Here is an 18,962-nt window from a genome sequence, read left to right as displayed (position 1 = left end):
TGTACAGACAGGCCTGAACAATTCAGAGGTGACAGATGACTGAGGAGTGATGATGGAGGGATCACAGCATGCGGACAGTGCTGTATATTACAAGGACGGAGCACACAGCATAGGTCTGGGTCATAACGCAGCATTCACAGGAGTAGCGCAGTACACAGGCAGTGATGCCATAATATACAGAGCATATTACAGCTTATACACAAGATTTGTGTCACAATATTGTCATATATAGATAGTATACTGAGTCACAATATTGAATTGAATCTATAAGGGACAGAATTCCAGAGTACTATATAGACTAGCACAGAGTATACAGTCCTGATGAATTTGCTGCTTAGCCCTCACCCTCGGCTTCTTCCATTTGTTTATGTGGAATATAAAAACACGTTAGGGTTGCTGTACACAAATTAAACCTCCCAGCTGTTGATGGAATTGAGCTGAATTTGATCTCCTGCCCTTCACGTAGTATAAAATAATATACAAGTGCTATAGTAACAGAACCGGCTGTTTTATGCTTTTTTATTATGACAAATATTGTTACTGGTGCGTCATTACATGACGATGTGGAGCACAGCATGAATACTTTGTATGGATCACTCAATCTGAGTCCGATGGTACCAAAGAGGCGCACATGGCTGTACAGCGAGCACTTTATGAGACTTCTCAGCCTCCATACGGATCAGTACCAGGCACTGGGTTCACTCCTGAATGATATGTCACATGACCTGGCTACTAATTCCCAAGAAACAAATACCCCAGTGGGTAGAACACAGATATGAATTATCACCCAAAAATAGTTCTTACCCTCACCACTAGAGGTACCGTTCTGAAACGAATCTAACAAGAACCTGGTTTCTGCCTTGGCCAATGATAAGGCACGGGTGGGCCCTGTACACATTCCTAAGCAGAGAGATAGAAAGAAGATCACATAAAGCAGCAGCGATTATAGAAATACAACTCTCAGCATCAACCTGCCTAGGGGATTCCGGAGTTCATGCTGAGAAGTGTTGTGCCCTCAGAGGATAAAACCCATAAAACGGAATATTTATCAGACCGATCGTTTTACCAATTAGTTATTTCTGCATTTTGTCATTTTCCTATGGCTGATGGCCACTCATATTTCTAGGAGCCCCAGGGGCCATCCAGCAGCATGAGTCTGTTCCAAGGCAGAGAAAGGGGAGAAGGTTTTCACCTGTACACAATACACAAAGGACGCATGGAGGATGCAGAACACGAATGGCGTGCAGGTGTGCCGGAACCCCTACCTGAACCTTCCTGGAGTTCACACGGGGCCATAGAAAGGACGTATTGGAGGCTGGGGAAACTTTTCAACACATCTTCATCAAGGAGAGGCCTCTGGTAGAACATTTTCATCTGCCGCTCACCTCCACCGACAGTTCACTGGGTGCGTTCAGGAGTGCAGCCTGCTGGGGAATGAGAAATACAATTTATCAAAAACACAAATTGGACATTTCTAAAGGTGGAAATGATTTTATGGCTAAAAAACTTGACCTGCTCAGAATATTACCAAATCTGCAGACCAATTCACCCTCCCTGCCCCCCTAGCAGGCTGATTTCGGACATCACCAGGTTTGTGATAAAACAGCACACAACTTTACTTAAGGGATGTTCTAAACAGCAGAGCACAGAAAAATACAAACTCTCCGGGTGTATAATATACATAATAATACAACATACATATAAAGATCACTATACAAGAGAACAGATCCTGGTATTTGATGGATTTGGCATCCCTGGCTCCTTTTCAGAAATGCGGTCACCTGTAAAATAAATAAATAGGCGGTTGTTACTGCTGAATTCAGGAGAAATTTGTTTGTTTGTTCCTGAAAAGATAAAAAGTCATTAGATATTGTTATATGTTCTCTGTTACAGGGAATGCTAGGGGTGCCAGATTCACCCACCGAAGAGACACGTCTTTGGACCCTGGGAATTGATGACCTGGTACAATGGCACGAGACAAGAGGTGAGATATATTCGGCAGTAAAAGAACATTTGTGAAGGTGATGTGCGAGTATAATGACTTTAATGGCTGGATGATGGATCAGCGCACCTCCTAAACAGGTCTTGTGGGGTGGCCCAGTATGGAGTGGCGCTGATAAAAGTGCCAAAAATGAGAATGTGTGTCAGAACCGGACAATGTAAGGTGGCCTGGTCTCCCTGCAAATTGCAGACAAAACTCTTTCTTCCAATGCTTTACATTACTGACGAGCTGAGGGGCCCAGATTTGCAGAATGAAAGAATCAGTTCTTACCTTTTTGTGTTTTTTTTCCTCGTTTAAGGGGCAGAAAATCTGTCAGGTAAATTGAAAAAGAAAAACGCAGGAAATGAAAATAGCGATTCTTTCTTCCTTGGAAAGGGATTCAGCCAAAATGTTCATTTATTACCAGCGCTACAACGGAGGTATTAAGGAAGAACCCCACCAAAATGGAAACCTGCAAATACAATTCTAAGTTCAAGGTCTGTACTTCCTATCAACCAATCAGCAGTCATTCTTCTAGCTTTGGCTGCCATATATTGAGTAAAGCTCAATGTGATTGGCTGTTATGATCTGCTTCATCCACAGGTACCTCTGCATCACATCATGATCCAAGGCTTTGTAAGCAGGCCGCCTCAAGATGTAAACCTGCTGAATTTGTGATTCCAGTGTCACTGGGACTTGTTATTTCCAATTAGTTTAAAGGTTGCAGACCAGCAGCATTGCCGAATCTTGTCGTTTCTCAACACTTGCACAGATTCAGCATTGCTGGGACCCAACAAATGATGAGCTTCTGTATTTGTAGGATTTGTAGCTCCCCATGTCAGTTTGCAAACAATCGATGAGTTGAGGCGTTGATAGGACCGGTAGTTTTCCCATCAACTGACAAGCTACATCACTCATCAGACATGGAAATACATGGAGGTTGGTGAGCTGCAGTGTTGCTGGACACACTGTTCCCTGGGAGTTGGTGAGCTGCAGTGTTGCTGGACACACAGTTCCCTGGAAGTTGGTGAGCTAGTTGGTGAGCTGCAGTGTTGCTAGGACACACAGTTCGCTGGAAGTTGGAGAGCTGCAGGGTTCCCGGACACACACTTCCCTGGAAGTTGGTGAGCTGCAGTGTTGCTGGGACACACAGTTCCCTGGGAGTTGGAGAGCTGCAGTGTTGCTGGACACACAGTTCCCTGGGAGTTGGTGAGCTGCAGTGTGGCTGGGACACACAGTTCCCTGCGAGTTGGTGAGCTGCAGTGTTGCTGGGACACACACTTCCATGGGAGTTGGTGAGCTGCATTGTTGCTGGGACACACAGTTCCCTGGGAGTTGGTAAGCTGCAGTGTTGCTGGGACACACAGTTCGCTGGAAGTTGGAGAGCTGCAGGGTTCCCGGACACACACTTCCCTGGGATTTTGTGAGCTGCAGTGTTGCTGGGACACACAGTTCCCTGGAAGTTGGTGAGCTGCAGTGTTGCTGGGACACACAGTTCCCTGGGAGTTGGTGAGCAGCAGTGTTGCTGGGACACACAGTTCGCTGGAAGTTGGTGAGCTGCAGTGTTGCTGGGACACACAGTTTCTTTGGAGTTGGTGAGCTGCAGTGTTGCTGGGACACACAGTTCCTTTGGAGTTGGTGAGCTGCATTGTTGCTGGGACACACACTTCCATGGGAGTTGGTTGTTGCTGGGACATACAGTTCCCAAGAAGTTGGTGAGCTGCATTGTTGCTGGGACACACAGTCCCTGGGATTTTGTGAGCTGCAGTGTTGCTGGGACACACAGTCCCCTGGGAGTTGGTGAGCTGCAATGTTGCAGGGACACACAGTTCACTGGAAGTTGGTGAGCTGCAGTGTTGCTGGACACACAGTTCCCTGGGTGTTGGTGAGCTGCAGTGTTGCTGGACACGAGCCTGGTAATCTTCTCAATGTCACCCCTGTGTAGTAATTCGCCATCTATGTTCTCCGTTGTCCTCACACCGATGTCTCCATCTAGTTATCTAATCCTGAAAAGGCAATGACATGAATAGCGCACTCCGCCTTTAAGTCAGAGTCTGCATATTAGCACTTTGAACAGGCCATTAGTAAGCGGCACTTTCATATACTGCACAAGCGGCGGGGCGATTTAAGATATGTTGAGCGTCACAGAGGACAAATTGGGGAAGTTGAAGGGTTCTGGGGCAGAAAATCTCCCTTAATGGGGCATGAAAAGCACACGCCTTGCCGGCTGATCTGCCGCTCATTTACATGAAATATGCGGCTAACAGAAGTGCGGATCCCCCCGTTTATTCGCTAATGATCTCACACTGGGTTGTGTTTGCCAATGAGGGGCCGGGTGGGCCGGCTTCAAAAGGGCCTTTAATAAACATTATATGAGAACTCCACATATGACTGTTGATCGTCTCCAATCACATTCCTTGGTTCAAAAAGGTGATTAGCATTAGTTTTGACAGTGGGGTGAGCTCGGCCTATTGCTTTACAGAAACTAAAAACATTTTCCTGAAATAGAAATTTCCAATGTCAGTGATAGAAAATATAGGCAGAGGTTTAGGGAAAGCATCAGCACACATTTTAGCAATATTGATCTCTCTGCATCCAGTGGATGTATGATGGAGGTGAGTGGAATGAGGGGGCAACGGAGTTAGGTGGCCCCTGGGGGCCAGTGTGGCAGGGTCATTGTCATCACCAGGGACATGCTTAGCCGGTTCTGGAAGGTTTTGCAATATTGTGGGTATGTTTGGGAGTGATGATCGTTGAGTTTACACTCAAACATGGAGGGGATAATAGAAAGAAGGCTCGGATATTTCATCAACATTTAAGCATTATTCCACCCAGAACTGATATTCCAGTGTTTAGTGGATGTTGGCGAGGAATGGAATATATTTTGGTCAGTCCAAGGACAAACCCCAGAACTGTCCGTGGAAAGGTGAGGATGTTTGGGGCCCTCAATGGGCACATATACTGGCCCTATAGAGCAGTGTCACACTTGTGTCAGTAAGCTTCCCCCTCCTAATGAGGAGTGTGGAACGCAGTTTATGAACGACATTAAGACGGCATTATTAGAGCCGGGCCGGAGGATTCGGGAGGCCTCATTCAGCGACTCAGCAGGGGGCTTCCCGGCACTTTGATCTCAATCAATGCTAAATGTCTTTGTGCCGAGCCGGAACGGCTGAAATTACCTCCCGGCACAGCGGCGGCTCCATCAATTATTCAGGGCGGATCTCTCAGAAATTAGAGTCTTCTCCAGCGCTGTCTCATCCGATGCCGTGCGGCCCACTAATCATCTCCATTCACAAGTGACCTTTCCTGAATTATTATGGGAAAGGACAGGACGCTGCTAAACTTGGAGGATGTGGCCTGGATGGGCCCAGGACCATATAGTGCCCATGTGTACTTATTTCAGCATGGCTCAATCTTAGCGAAAAGTCATAATAACCAAATCATAATAAACATGTCGGACACCGCCTGAACTGTGTACTGCCAAGGTGACCTTCAATGGTTTAATTGTAGAGGCAAACCGCCTACTGGACGACGGGGGATCCGATGGAAGAGACCTCCGGACCGGTCGACAGGTAAGTGACATTTTTTTTGTTTTGGGGGACTTTTGAGTTTAGTTCCTCTTTAATTGTAGAGACAAACCCACCTACTCGCTCAAATCCCACCCAAAAATGGAGGACATGGCCTGAACCACCTAACGCCCATGGGTACTTGTATGAGCGTGGTTTAATCTGAGGACAAAGACCACCAACCTCGCTTGAATCCCAATAAAATGGAGGGCACAGTCTGAAGAAATGAAAGGCCATGTGTACTTTTAGGAGCATGGCCTAATCTTGGAGATAAACCCACCTCCTTGTTCGAATCCACAGCCGTGACCTCCTATAAACGGACCCAGGTTCTGCTAATTATGTAAGATGCAGTCTGGACCCAGATGCCACCAAACATAAAGGACATGGCCTGAACCCAGGTCCTGATAAATATAAAGGATTCTGATTGGACACAGGTCAAATATGCCAAATATGGAGCACATGGCCTGCACCCAGGTGAGAGCTGACATTGGGGATGTGGCCGGGGCCACACAGTCTGGACCCTGATGTCACAAAACATAGACACAGCTTCTCCCTGGTATTGGATATATTATAACAAGTCAGAGGCTGCAGGTGGGACTCACCTGTGTCAGACACCAGGATTTATAAGACTTTGCAATCTCTGAGCTGTCATCTCCAGGTGACCCCGGATGATGCCTGAACAAAGATATAGCCGTACTTCTGGAAAGAAAAGCAGATGAAGGCATCATACAGAGATCTCAGTTACACTGACATTACAGGAAATTGTATGTAATGACAGGTCCACTTGAAAACATCACTTTGGTAAAGATTTGACACCGGGATGAGATGGCGGCATTGCCATCCCCTTATTAGAGCTGTGTGTGACATTGTAAAACATATTGAAATGAGATTCTTCCTCGCAGCCAGACCTCATTTATTCCATTACACATAGCGCTAATGCGATAAAACGCTGAACCGCCTGATAAAAGTCAGAGCGTGTCTACGCCGCGCTCAGATGTTTCACAGCTATAACAAGGAGGGATTGTGGTGGTGACAAGCGACAGCGGGCCTCCGGGCCTGGGGTGGGGGCAAGCGCCCAACACTAAGCGCATCTTAAAGGGAAACTCCAGGAAGAAATCACAGCAGCTGTTTTTCCAAGCAGTTACAATGCCAGCTGCTCGGCCCTTTTATCTGCGTCCATCGCACTACATGACTGCTCCACTCCAAACACTCAGACTTTGAGGATTGTCAGGCTGCAGATATCTCCTACTTCCCAAAACCTGCTTGAGCTCCGCAATGATCCAAAGAAGAGCTTATGTCCCTCAAAAAACAGCCTCACCCCATATTTTACTGCCCACAGCCTCACCTGACCCATAATTCCCTGCTGCTACCTGCATGACCTCCTCTTATCCAGAACCCCTTGCTGCATACAGCACAGCCTCACCTGACCAGAGACTGCAGACATTGTACAGGAGATGGTCAGAGACTGCAGACCCTTTTCTTGTACACATGTCACATGACCAGGAAGGCAAGGAATATACTTTACAAATGTTCTATATGATAAATTTACACAAAAATTCTCTCACCCGATTTGTCTTTTCATGGAGACAGTGAAGTGTTATTGTTGGGTCCTCCGGTCATCATCCTGGATATCATGTGACTTCATCTATATCAGCCAATCAGCACTCACCTCTGGCTGACCCAAACTGGTGTCAGTTGGTTCTTATAAAGCAGTACACAGAACTTTGTGTCAGGAAGGGTTAACATTCCATCTTATACTATATGGTGAGCAGTAGAAGGCCTTGTAATGTGGGTACTCCTAGCAAACAATGCTGCAGATCTTCTACCTGACAATAGAACGCTGGCTCATGTTTATCCCGCCAGAAAGCCAAGTGTCACTTCCTGTGGATTGATCATGCATCTAAAACAATGTTATCATCCCCCAATGTACAGGTGATAAGTGGGGTGGTGTTTGTAGTCCAAATCACAATCAGTTCAGACAACAACCAGAACTATGAGGGAGTATTGCCATAGCAGGCAGTGTTACTGGCAGGATCATCAAGTGAAAATACTGGCAATAAAATCCACAAGAAAGGAAAATTCTGCAATATGTCCACAAAATTCTGCAATATGTTTGTTTCTAAACAGGACGGAGATTAGCGGGGAAGGTAAAATACAGCAAAGACTGAACATAAGGTGTGTACTGAAGATATGTGCAGAGCCGAGGATTATGGGGGAAATAAAGCCAAACCGACAGCCACCAATCACAAAATTCCTCCTTTATTCAGAGACAAATATGAAGAATAAGGCATCAGACACAGAGCAAGGGGCGACATCAGGCTCAACCACAAAGACGCAGCACATGTGACATATTTCAACACTGTCCTCTCACTACAGACCACCCGCCCCTGGTCCATGGGGGTAATAATGGGGGAGAGCAATGTGTGTTACCCCATTTGGAGTAGAGTACCACCCTTACCCCAAACACAGTGGTAATGCTGGGTGGGGTTATTGAGGGTGAGAAATCCCTGCGGATTATCCATATGGAGGTCTGTTACTGAGACTGGGGGACAGTTATAGCACTAACATAGGCTGTTTCTAGTACATTGCACACACCTGCGGGGCAATTAGTGAGGGCAAGGAATACAAAGATTGTGCATTTTATGGAGGCAGAAATATAGGAGAAAATCTTGGGTGTCAAAGTGTTACCTAAAATCTGACTATATATCCACTTCTCAAATACCCCACTAGGGGGAGCTGTATGAGTCAGGTTCCCCATTATAGAGTGTTGGATTCCAAACATGCTTAGGTACCTGAGGCTGGAAGAGTAGATGTGTGGGCATGCAGGGAGGATGGGGGGGAAATATTCTATGTGTCGGAGGATGGGGGGGAAATATTCTATGTGTCGGAGGATGGAGGGGAAATATTTTATGTATGGGAACACTGGAGGGAAATGTTTAGGTATTGGGGGTGGGGGAGAGGAGGCTTAGGCACTATATTATAAGAAGGAGAGGATTGTAGGCACCGGAGGTGAAGTTAGGAAATGAAATGGAGAGGAAAGTTTTTATAGAATGCAGAGGATGGAGTTAATGCACTGCAAGCGAGGAGCTTAGGTACTGAAGGGGAAGATGTATGGGCATTGGGGTCTAAGGGAGGTGTAACAGAAAAGGACCAGCAAGAGGAACTTGGGGATGGGTGAATATTACCTTATGACCAATAAAATACTGGAAATGCAGGAGGTTGCTCAGGAAACTGAAGATTCTCATTATTGGTTTTACCCCTTGGCTATGCTGTGCAGCAAAGTGTGCAGATCTCTGAACTGAATCACAAATATTCTGGCAGATAAAGGGGGCATCCCAGTGCAATTCATGGTGAATGTTTTGGTCATTATTATTATGGTATTTGGCACTGGTGAGATTTCTTCCTGTGTATTAAACCCTTCTGTAGTAATGAGTTAATCTTGAATTACCTCTTTATATGAAGATAACACTGCATGGTATAAATGTCCCCCAGGTAACAGAAGAGAGTTACAGATAACATTGCTCATAGTTCTGTGTGGTGACTCCTTTAGACTGACGCCCTTAGTGGCAGATTGTACCACCATATCAGATGGATCCACCTCATGACAGATCCTACTATCCGCCATTATTGTCGTCCAATTGGTCTGCAGTCACAGAGAAGACTCGAGGCCACTGATGTGATATTGTGAACAGATATCATCAAACACATAGTAAAGGTATACTGAACCCTTTCACTGCCAAATGCGCCCCCCCCCCAAGGTTTTAGGTGTCCCCAAGGTTGTAGGTGTCCCTGGCCTGCAAAGGATTCTGGGTGCTTTGGGATAATACTGCTGTGCTTGAGTGAGAAGGCGGGGGGAGTAATCCGGACCCCCTCCGCTGGCAGTGATTTGGTACGTGGTGTAGGCGATCGCTTGGTTAATAGCAGATCCTAATGCACTTAGTCACAGGGGCTTCCAGCCACAGTGTATAACAAGGTCCCAAGTCCGGGGTGTCTTTGAGCAGCCGCTGCTAGCCAGCTTTACCTTCTTCTATGATATGCTCCCAGGGGCAGATCACCTCCTGTACAGAGTCCTTACAGGCAAGCTGGCTGTCCTCCTCCTCCTCCGAGTCAATGGGGTAGATCCGACTCTCAGCTGGGATGTCCACCTTTATCTGGAAGAAGCTGCAACCAAGAAAGGTGGAATTATTCTTATTGATAAACTCAGTGTTTTGTCATGTTTTACTACCAGGAAGGTTAGGAACCTGCGAAGTTAGGGGAGGTTCTGGGAGGTTACCGATTGCCTCTTATGAAATCAGCAAGGGCTGTGATGGCTGAAAAGAGGGAAATATATAAAGCGGGCTCAGAATTCAAATTATTAGTGCTGATCTGCTGAAATAGCTTGTTGGGTGTCATTTGGATCCCTTGGTTTCAGCACTTCCTGTGTCACGGACCTGAAGTTAGTATATATCTCAGGAACATTGCTAGCTGCAAGTTGTTCCAGGTCAGAGACCGGAGGGAAAATATTCAAAGCCAAGGAAGGGACCAGCAAGTTAATGACACAACTGTCAGAGCACAGCGCTCATTGCCTGCTATGGTGTCAGTAATAAATATCATGTCAGGGGATCGGATACATTTAAAGGTTACCCAATACCCCTGATCCTCTGGCTTCAGTACTTTGACTTGGTAACCCAATGCAAGTATTCAGAGTAAGCAACTCTTTCCTGATCTGCTTGTCTGCAGGGGGGAATCAACTTAAAGCAATGCAATATAAAAAATAAACACAAAAGACATTCAGGGTGTACAGTACAATATTAAGCAGGCCTCTGTACTTCTGTCATGATAGGTCTCCAGTCAAACGCTGAGATGGAGTCTTACCGTCAGTATCCATGAGTGGATGACGCAGTAAGGATTAGCCACAGCAAGCGATGGTGTTTTAATATGCCGACACAATAAAAGCTGGAAGCAGCATGGAGAGAAGAGGGACCTCCAACATGCATGTGGAACACAGGTGACTTTCCAATGGACATGTGAAAAACAAACAAGCATGCTAAGATACTATGCCATGCAATCATCAGGCAATACATGGGGAACTGCAACTCACAGACTGACCACAAGGTGTCACCAAGGACAGAAAATAGCTGAATTCCCAATCAATAATCAATACAACAATGACATCCTAGAAGGATCAATGGCTGACCACATACAACATAAAATGTCCTTTCTATGGATAGGGTAAGTGGAGCGCTACCATAAAAACAAAGTGTGGTGATAAACATTCAGCAAATACCACACTGTGATTGTTTAGATTATAAAGAGAATTACTGATTGATGAAATCGGCCAATCATACCGATCTGTACTCCCCTACACTCTATGTATGAGACCTTCCCTATGTGAAAGTGTTGAGGCCTGAGCAGCCCAAATACTCCTATATGGGGGAAGTATTATATTATTTATTATACTTTATTCATTTATTAGTCAGGTAAGCCCCGACGCCCGGGTAGGTAGATTGGTGGGGGGGGCGCAGCAGGGAGGGAATGTGTATGGGTGAATATACCATGTGTTCATATATTATATAAATACACATAAATGGATATATTATGGGCAGTTGGGCTTTAATGTAACACGCTAACAAACCATAATACAGAAGCCACTGAGGCTGCAACCTATGGCACGGGGGGGGGGGGGCTGCCATGCAACACATATAAAACATTTCCCAATAACATGCACTGTACAGAGTCCCGCCCCCGCGGAACCCTCAGATACCCCTCATCCACTCACTTAGTAACCTTTCTGGACGTCTGCTGCATCTGCTGCTCCAGTTCATTGAGCGGCTGAACTTTGCCGTGATTCACCGCCGGGCACTTTGGAGAAAGGGTGGCGAAGACGGGAGAGTTTGAGCACCCCCGCTTCAGGAGCTTGCTGAAGGACAGGGTCACTTTGGATTTTGGTGCAGTCTTGATCTCCACAGGAACAGAAAGATGGTGGTTAGCGCCCGTCCCAGACTCCGACCCGAATGATGCCTCTGTGTTGTCGGTGGAAGATGGAAACGGATAGTCCGAGTCTACGCCAGCACCATTGGCCTCCCACTTTCTCTCCACACCCGGAGTGCTCTCTATTGCTACGCTGATAGGGGAGGGGCAGACAGCAGAGTTGGGCAGGACAATATGCGCAGGGGAGGGACCGGAGAGTTCCACTGTAGGGCGAGAAGACAGGAAAGGGCTGCTGGGAGATGGAGGAGCGCAGGTACCCGTGTAGACGGTCAGGTGGGGGATAGGAGCGGTGTAATGGCAGAGCTGTAAGGAGAGAGCAGAGGACATGACTAAAGGAACTACAAGCGCCCCCTATGGAAGCATTCATGTACATACATCGTAGACTCATCATGACGCCGGGGTCACACAATACAAATCATGAAAATCAACACAGAAACGTAAAATGGAAAACATTTATTGAAAGCAAAGATGACAGGAAGTGTTCCCATGAAGACGGCGGAGCCCCCCAATTATTATACAAAAAACTGATAAAATGATTATGCATGTGACAAAAACTAAAACAAATACAAACACACACAGGACAGAGCCAGCAACCTGCCCCCGACAATATGCCATGGGGAGGGCCAGACGGGGCCACCAACATTCCACCAATCAGATCTATGCCCAACTATGAAGCATAACAGCCCCTCCCCCTTCATTACAAAGAAATATTATTATAATATCTTTATTCTTTACATCCCCGACAAAAAGAGGGGTTCTACAAACTCAATAACTCTCCTCTCCTGAAATACTAACTCTCCTCTCCTGAAATACTCTGCGGGAGGACTCTGCTCCTTCCTCTATAACTCTCCTCTCCTGAAATACTCTGCGGGAGGTCTCTGCTCCTTCCTCTATAACTCTCCTCTCCTGAAATACTCTGCGGGAGGACTCTGCTCCTTCCTCTATAACTCTCCTCTCCTGAAATACTGTGTGTTGCTGTAATGTGATAAGCAGTGAAGAGGAGACATGTCAGCTACATGAAGCTGTGATCTGCAGTGCTATGAGCGGAGTTTTTGTCTAATAACATTTACAAAGTTTCTATCAATGGACCTCTAACAAGCTGTTGTAGAAATCTACTGCAATGGCATCCTCTAGTGGCACTTTGTAGAACTGCAGCAGAGTTTTTTTTCTACCGATTTTTGTTTGGGTATTTTTGTATTTTCTCTGTATGTCTCTCTCTCTGAAACTACATTGGAACTCTTTACAATATTTAGGAGGTCCCAGCAGGGCCAGGCTTAGGTGGCCTTTGGAGCCTCTTGCTTTGTCTGATTCCTGCGGTCTAGTTTGCTCATGACCTGTGTAATGTCCACTGTGTTGGCGGCCTCTTTAGCTTTGGCCTCTTCTTCAAGTTGCCGCAGGATGACCGGGCTGGGGCTGGATCGCCGATGTCTCCGCATAAATGGGAAATTACTGCTGTAAGGAAATGTAATACTTTATTAAAGTGGACCTGTCAATGACTTTACAGGCTTGTATGAATAAATGTTTGAAATGTCACTATATGAAGCAACAACATCAAATCACAGAATATATCGTCTGTGTTACGGTGATCTGTAGGAGACAAAATATCTGAAAGTAATACACCAAGCCAACAAACCCATCAATACCAGATGATGTCCTAATGAAAGGATAAGGGGATGAGTTCAGCCTCCCTTCTGCTCCTCTCCCATCTTCCGACATTCACACCAATCACAATAATATTGATAATTCTTATTGTAACGGGGACATCGCACAGGCAGATGAATCTCAGTTTCATTTAGGAATAGATAGTTGTAATAAATATCTTTTATCTGTTCCATAGACTATATAAAGGACAGCCATGTTACTTCAAGGTGGATTCACCATGTTACTGGAAGGGATCTTGTGCTATGGAATGGCCATGTCTATGACGCAGTAACTCAATGACAAGGAAAGCAGACAGCCCAGATACTCTCTAATGCTTCCCATGGTGTAATCCTTAAAGAAAGTTTCAGGGCAAATTAACAGTTGACCCCAATGCCTCACTAAGGGTCAGGAAAGAAGTTTTCCTATCTTCCCCTGGGGTACACCTGGGCACATATATTTCGGACAGAAATACTGACTCCGAACAGACCTATCAGCACATTCTTATTATTATATAAAAGTATGGCTATCTACCCTTTTTACATTTGTAAGATATGTCACCTGATCTCGCACCTCTGCGGCACAAGCTTGGGTGACGTGACGAAGAACTTGAAAGAATAAAAAAGAAGATGGCGCTTGTTGTTCCAACCAGTGCCGGAAACAAGGGGGTGTCACGTTTGGACAGACAGAGCCACTAGGGGGCGCTACGGCTTGCACGGGAGTAATGTGAGTCCTGAGAAGGGCCAAGGTGCAGAATCTAAGCAGTAAACAGGTCTTCTCCAGAGCCTCTAGTGGTGAGGAGGTTGCACTGCAGGTTACTGCCAGGTTGTGGTCCCTGGGCACACCGGGGTAAGCAGGATGATACATGGTACCAAATCACTAAGTAAGAAAATTGTCAAGGAAGGCCAGGGCAGGGTATGCGGCAAGCAAGAGAGGTCAGGTCACAAGTAGAATTCAAGGAAATAGACACCAGTGACACAGGGGCCACTGCAGGCACAGGGAACACAGGAGACACTGGAAGCTACAGGAGACACCGGTAACACAGGAATATCCACAGACACAGAGGAACACTGGAAGAGCATAAGGGAGTTGGCTGTAAATAACTGACTAGGCAACAAGGGGTAAACACAGGAACTGGACAGGGGAAGCATTGAATTACCCAACAGGTAGAGAGGAAATGCTCAGCAGAGCTAGGGGGCTCAGCACTAGTGGAGACACTAACGCTAAGTGCTGTGTCCAGGGATGAATAAGAAGCTATTTGCTGATTGGCCGGTGGGATGGGCGATACTGATAAAGCTTGGGAGAGCAGACATGCTCAGTTAGAACTGCCAGCATGCGCAGGAGAGATATGTTAAGTGTGACAGAGGGAAGCCAAGACAGCGTGCAACTTATCGGGCTCAGTTTGTGGAGGGTTCGAGGGCTTTTCATCGGTAAAGTTAAGTCAAAATTTTTATTTTCTCTCAAAGCTTTGAGAGTACAAAACAATAAGTAAAGGTTTAGTTCATCCAAAAGTGAATCCAGCAGTGAGCTGGGAAACCTCTGCTAATACATTTCTATATTATAACATCCAGCAGAGTTTGAACATGAGTTGTCAGAGGTTTATCACTGGTGTGAAATATCACTTCTGAGTAGACTGACTCTCTTGTCTCAGAAGTACAAATGCTATTCACAGTACTCTGATAGACATTCATCCAAAATTTAAATCTGCCTGTAATGCCACAATTGGCCAACAGATGGCAGCAATGTCATAAAAATATTTTTCAAGGAGCCTAAAACTTTTTATGATTCCTTACAATTCTCCACTTAGCACAATGCTGCAAAAGAGTCCCTGACACACATTGTATTATTATTATTATTATTATTAATAATAATATAAATCTGTATTTACATAGCGCCAATATATTATACAGCGCTGTGCAATAAATAGGGGTTAGCAAATGACAGACACAGATACAAACAATGACAAAGGAGGAAGGACCCTGCTTACTATACATCTATTACAGTAATCAGAAAATTCACATTCCATTCAGGTGTAAATAAACATATTTAGTCTATCTCTGCAAAACACGCCGTTTCCCTGAGTTTTGTCTCTATAAAATAATATCTATTGATTAGACAGAAGCGAGCTCCCAGGTTTCTGTGCGAGGTGACAATGTTGCCCCTGTTGCACTGAAAGCCCAAGCAGTGTGGCTAGCCTTGCAGAGAGAAGGTGTTCTGCTAGGAGAGAACCTAAATGGGGCTGACACATGGACAGAAGTGTTTGTTACCAAGATTTGCAGATTCCAAGCCCCCTCTTTTCTAGTAGGGGTGACACTATCAAATCTGATAAATGATATCATCTAATTAAGCCGAATATGATTAGAGCCTTCTAGATAGCAAGCTTATATGGTTGGACTTTTTATTTCATTTTTCATGCCTTGTTTGTTCTATGAGTGACCTCAGCCAATAAAAGCTCATTGTATTACAGTGATTTTGTATCATACACTAAAAGATAAAGCGTATCCTTGCACGAAGCTTTGCTCACCTCTTCTTGGTCTCCTGCGGCAAAATAGCTTTGTTCAGCATCTCCTTGTAGATTGGGGATTTCAGGTAGCGAGCATATGAATCCTGCAGAGAGAAGATGGTAGAAGTATGAGAGAAGGTGAGGGGGTCAGGTCCAATCTGCCAGGGAATAATGACAAACCTTTTTCATTAGCATGTAGATATGGGTCTGGGCCGCATCCAGAACATAGCGATGAGGATGCTTCAGTCCTTTCACCGTAATATCCATTGTTTTACCATCAATATTAATCCACCGCCGGGCACCCGGTGCCAGGAACAGCCTACGATGGGGAAGATGGATGAGACACAATCTTTTTTTCAAAAACTAGGAAAAGATTCTAACGGTTTGTTTGTGTCCCATTGATAATTCCTGTCACTTCCTATTTCATCCTGTTGTGTTTATAGGACAGGGATCCCCTCTAATGGAAGATTTACTCCCTTTTGTGTGCCAGTGATAATTGTGACCAATACAAAGAAAGGAGAATCTTCCCAGAGGGGACAGGAAGCATCATATCTGAGTCTAACCCTGCAGTAATCAGGAGGTGCTGGATGTAGGCCTAGGACTTCAAAGATGGCTCTGCTCCACTCACTTGTAGATTTCTTCTGCCTTTTCCTTCACCTTGGACTGGTCTCCATATTTCAGGTCCTCGCAGGCCTCCCAGAAGCTCATATTCTCACCTGGAATAGAACGGTCACATTCAGAGGTCCACTCTCCCTGTACGCCCCCCACTCAATGCACCCACATGGCACCCCAGTATCTAAAAACTATTGCTCATGTTTAGGTACAATTCTGGGTGATTAGAATAGCAGAGAGTCACAATCCTACAAAAAATATGACTAATGGAGGAGGTTAGGAGTAATGGGGACAACCATTTACATGAAAAAAAAATTCTTGCACTTGCTGTGTGTTCTGGAAGAGAATAGAAATCTGAACAGGACACAGAGAGATAAAACTTGAAACAGACAAGAGTTGGGGTGTTAACATTTCTTTAATTTAATCCCAAAAAATAAATAAAATGTTTGGCTAAAGATACACTTTAACTATAAGCCATAGCACGTCCCTAGACCACATCACTCCCCATTACCTTGAAGCCTTTGACTCCCGCATCCATGGTGTATCCTTAATAAACTCACCACTGAACTCTTTCTTCAAAAACTGCTGGAAGCTCTGCCGTCCTTTGGGATCTCTAATCAGCTCGCTGAAATTAAATGTCCAACGCTCCACCCGCAGCTTGGTGGGAACTTCAACCCTACAAAATCATTTAAAGGTACAGACGAATTAACACAGTTTAGTATGATTCTCATAAAATGTCCATCTGGGGGAGGAAAGCGGATACTCTGCCGATAAGGAGGATCCCAGTCAATGGAAACCCTCGGCACCGTAAAGACAGCACCTCTTTACTACAGTTCCTTCAATAATCAGTAGGGTCGGATGTAGAGGCAATGTAAGTGGAAGTCTCGGAGAATTAGATGGCGGAGTTCTCGGTGATCTCCAACCACCAGCAGGTAAAGGGACAAAAAAATCCTGGCACAGGAAGAGGGAGAACCAGGCAGTTGTTTAGAATATTTCTATTCATAAAACTGTTTAACTTTAACACACATATATACATATATTTATAAAGCACACACCTGCCATTCTGTTTTGCCATAGGTACAATTTGTTAAAAAAAGAGAGAAAACTCTGGCTGGTAAATTGGCCATAATATAATATGACATTAGAAAACAGGCCATGTCCAGTGCTGAGTATTTTTAGATTGACAATAAACGCCTTCTGTGATGGTGAGACTGGAGACTGCTGGGTCTTCTTAACATTTAAAAATTAGTTTTAAAGCTATAACAGGCAAAGAAGATGAATTCTAACTTATTACTAGACATGATCAGTAATTTTTCTACTGCCAGACTCTCATTGGAGAAAACACACAGGTCAGATTGAGTCCCGTCCACCAAACTGCAGGACAAGAGAGGGATAGCATAGATTCCGGGGTGCCCCTGAATCTGCCGCCTCCATAGGAAGCATAGAAAGCAGGGGGCAGTACACAGGGCATGTCACTCTTTGTAAATCTCTATGACCCCTCGTGAGGGCAATAAACCAGGGCATCTATCAGTAACATGTCTGTGCCTTCACCAGGGGGTAACAAATCAAGCGGTTTTCAAGCAGTAACACATACAAAGCACTTACAGCTTGGCATTCAGCTCCCAGAACATAGCGTCATCTGTAATCCAGGGGTTGCTGGGGAGGCAGCCGGACATGATGGGGTCATGGGTAAAGTACTGCTCACAGTATTTCAGTATCCTATGCAGAGAACACAAGAGTGCCACGTGAAGATATACACAAACTATATATATACATTCTTTATTTATAACTATAAACTATATACAGGTGTTTTGTGAGTTCCAAGTCCAGCTTGTTTTAGTGAGCCACAACGATTAAAAATAAAAAATAAAATCTTAATATGAAGCATTTTCAATGATAAATTTTGCCGCTTCCGCAAATACTAATTATGTATTTATTAATAGATAAGTAGAAACAATATACATTTTCTGTCGGACGATTAATGTTCTGGTAAAGCCCGTTCCCAGCACAAAGCTACATAAAAAAACTGAAATGCACAAATGTGTTATCTGACCAAGGATAACAGATTCATACACCAATGCCAAACAGCACAGGATGACAACACTTTCTATGCTAGAAATAGCAAGTACAGCGGTGTCACTTAAACAAGTTTACAGTAATAATGTATTCATTTCTGGATAAAGCAGAAAAAACTTTCACATTTAAGCATTCAAGAGTGTAAAAACAGGAAAGTGAGTGTGTGATTCTATGTGACATTGTCCAGTTGGTACTAATTCAATCACAGCATTTTAACAAAAGATCATTTAAGCATAAAGAATGTACGTTACAAACATGTGATACTGTCTATGGAGATAAAGGAAGGATAAAAAGAGAAAAGTGAATCTATGACTGGAGCATTAGAAAGGACAGGAGAGACATGTGACATCATGAATGGCGTATTGGAAAGAGGACATAAGAAACAGAAAAAAGAGGAGACAAGTGACACTCAGGGAACCTGGGTGATCCAGCAAACCTGGAATGGATTTCCTAAAAGTAATTTGCTATTTGTTGTCCCCCTTCCCCCATATGTCTTCAAACTTCTTGAACGCCTTGTCTACAAAACACTCCCCCATTACCTGAGCACCAACTCTCTCCTTGACCCCCTCCAGTCTGGTGAGCTGCCCATTCCACCGAAACATCCCTTACTAAAGTG

General features: G+C 44.8%; 1 protein-coding gene across 5 annotated transcripts in view; it reads right to left on the bottom strand.

Moving 5' to 3' along the window:
* Nucleotides 1–8,379: 8,379 nt before the first annotated feature.
* RGS9 (regulator of G protein signaling 9) overlaps nt 8,380–18,962 on the bottom strand; it is a 46,342-nt gene continuing 35,759 nt past the window's right edge. For 3 of the 5 annotated variants that reach the window (XM_072414073.1, XM_072414071.1, XM_072414074.1), the window contains 8 exons: nt 17,876–17,989; nt 16,831–16,946; nt 16,287–16,374; nt 15,839–15,977; nt 15,680–15,762; nt 12,852–12,969; nt 11,306–11,820; nt 8,380–9,708 (listed from right to left, as the gene is read on the bottom strand). In XM_072414073.1, the coding sequence (XP_072270174.1) occupies nt 9,555–9,708; nt 11,306–11,820; nt 12,852–12,969; nt 15,680–15,762; nt 15,839–15,977; nt 16,287–16,374; nt 16,831–16,946; nt 17,876–17,989 (1,327 nt within the window). In that variant the 3' untranslated portion in view covers nt 8,380–9,554. Of the gene's footprint in view, nt 9,709–10,401; nt 10,539–11,305; nt 11,821–12,851; nt 12,970–15,679; nt 15,763–15,838; nt 15,978–16,286; nt 16,375–16,830; nt 16,947–17,875; nt 17,990–18,962 lie in introns of all 5 variants that reach the window. The other 2 variants (XR_011921233.1, XM_072414072.1) reach the window with 2 other exon arrangements.

The sequence above is a fragment of the Pyxicephalus adspersus genome, chromosome 6 (genome assembly GCF_032062135.1).
Source record: "Pyxicephalus adspersus chromosome 6, UCB_Pads_2.0, whole genome shotgun sequence".
Taxonomy (NCBI): Eukaryota; Metazoa; Chordata; class Amphibia; order Anura; family Pyxicephalidae; genus Pyxicephalus; species Pyxicephalus adspersus.
The sequence above is the reverse complement of the archived record's forward strand: the minus strand, read 5'-3'. Positions and strand labels throughout refer to the sequence as shown.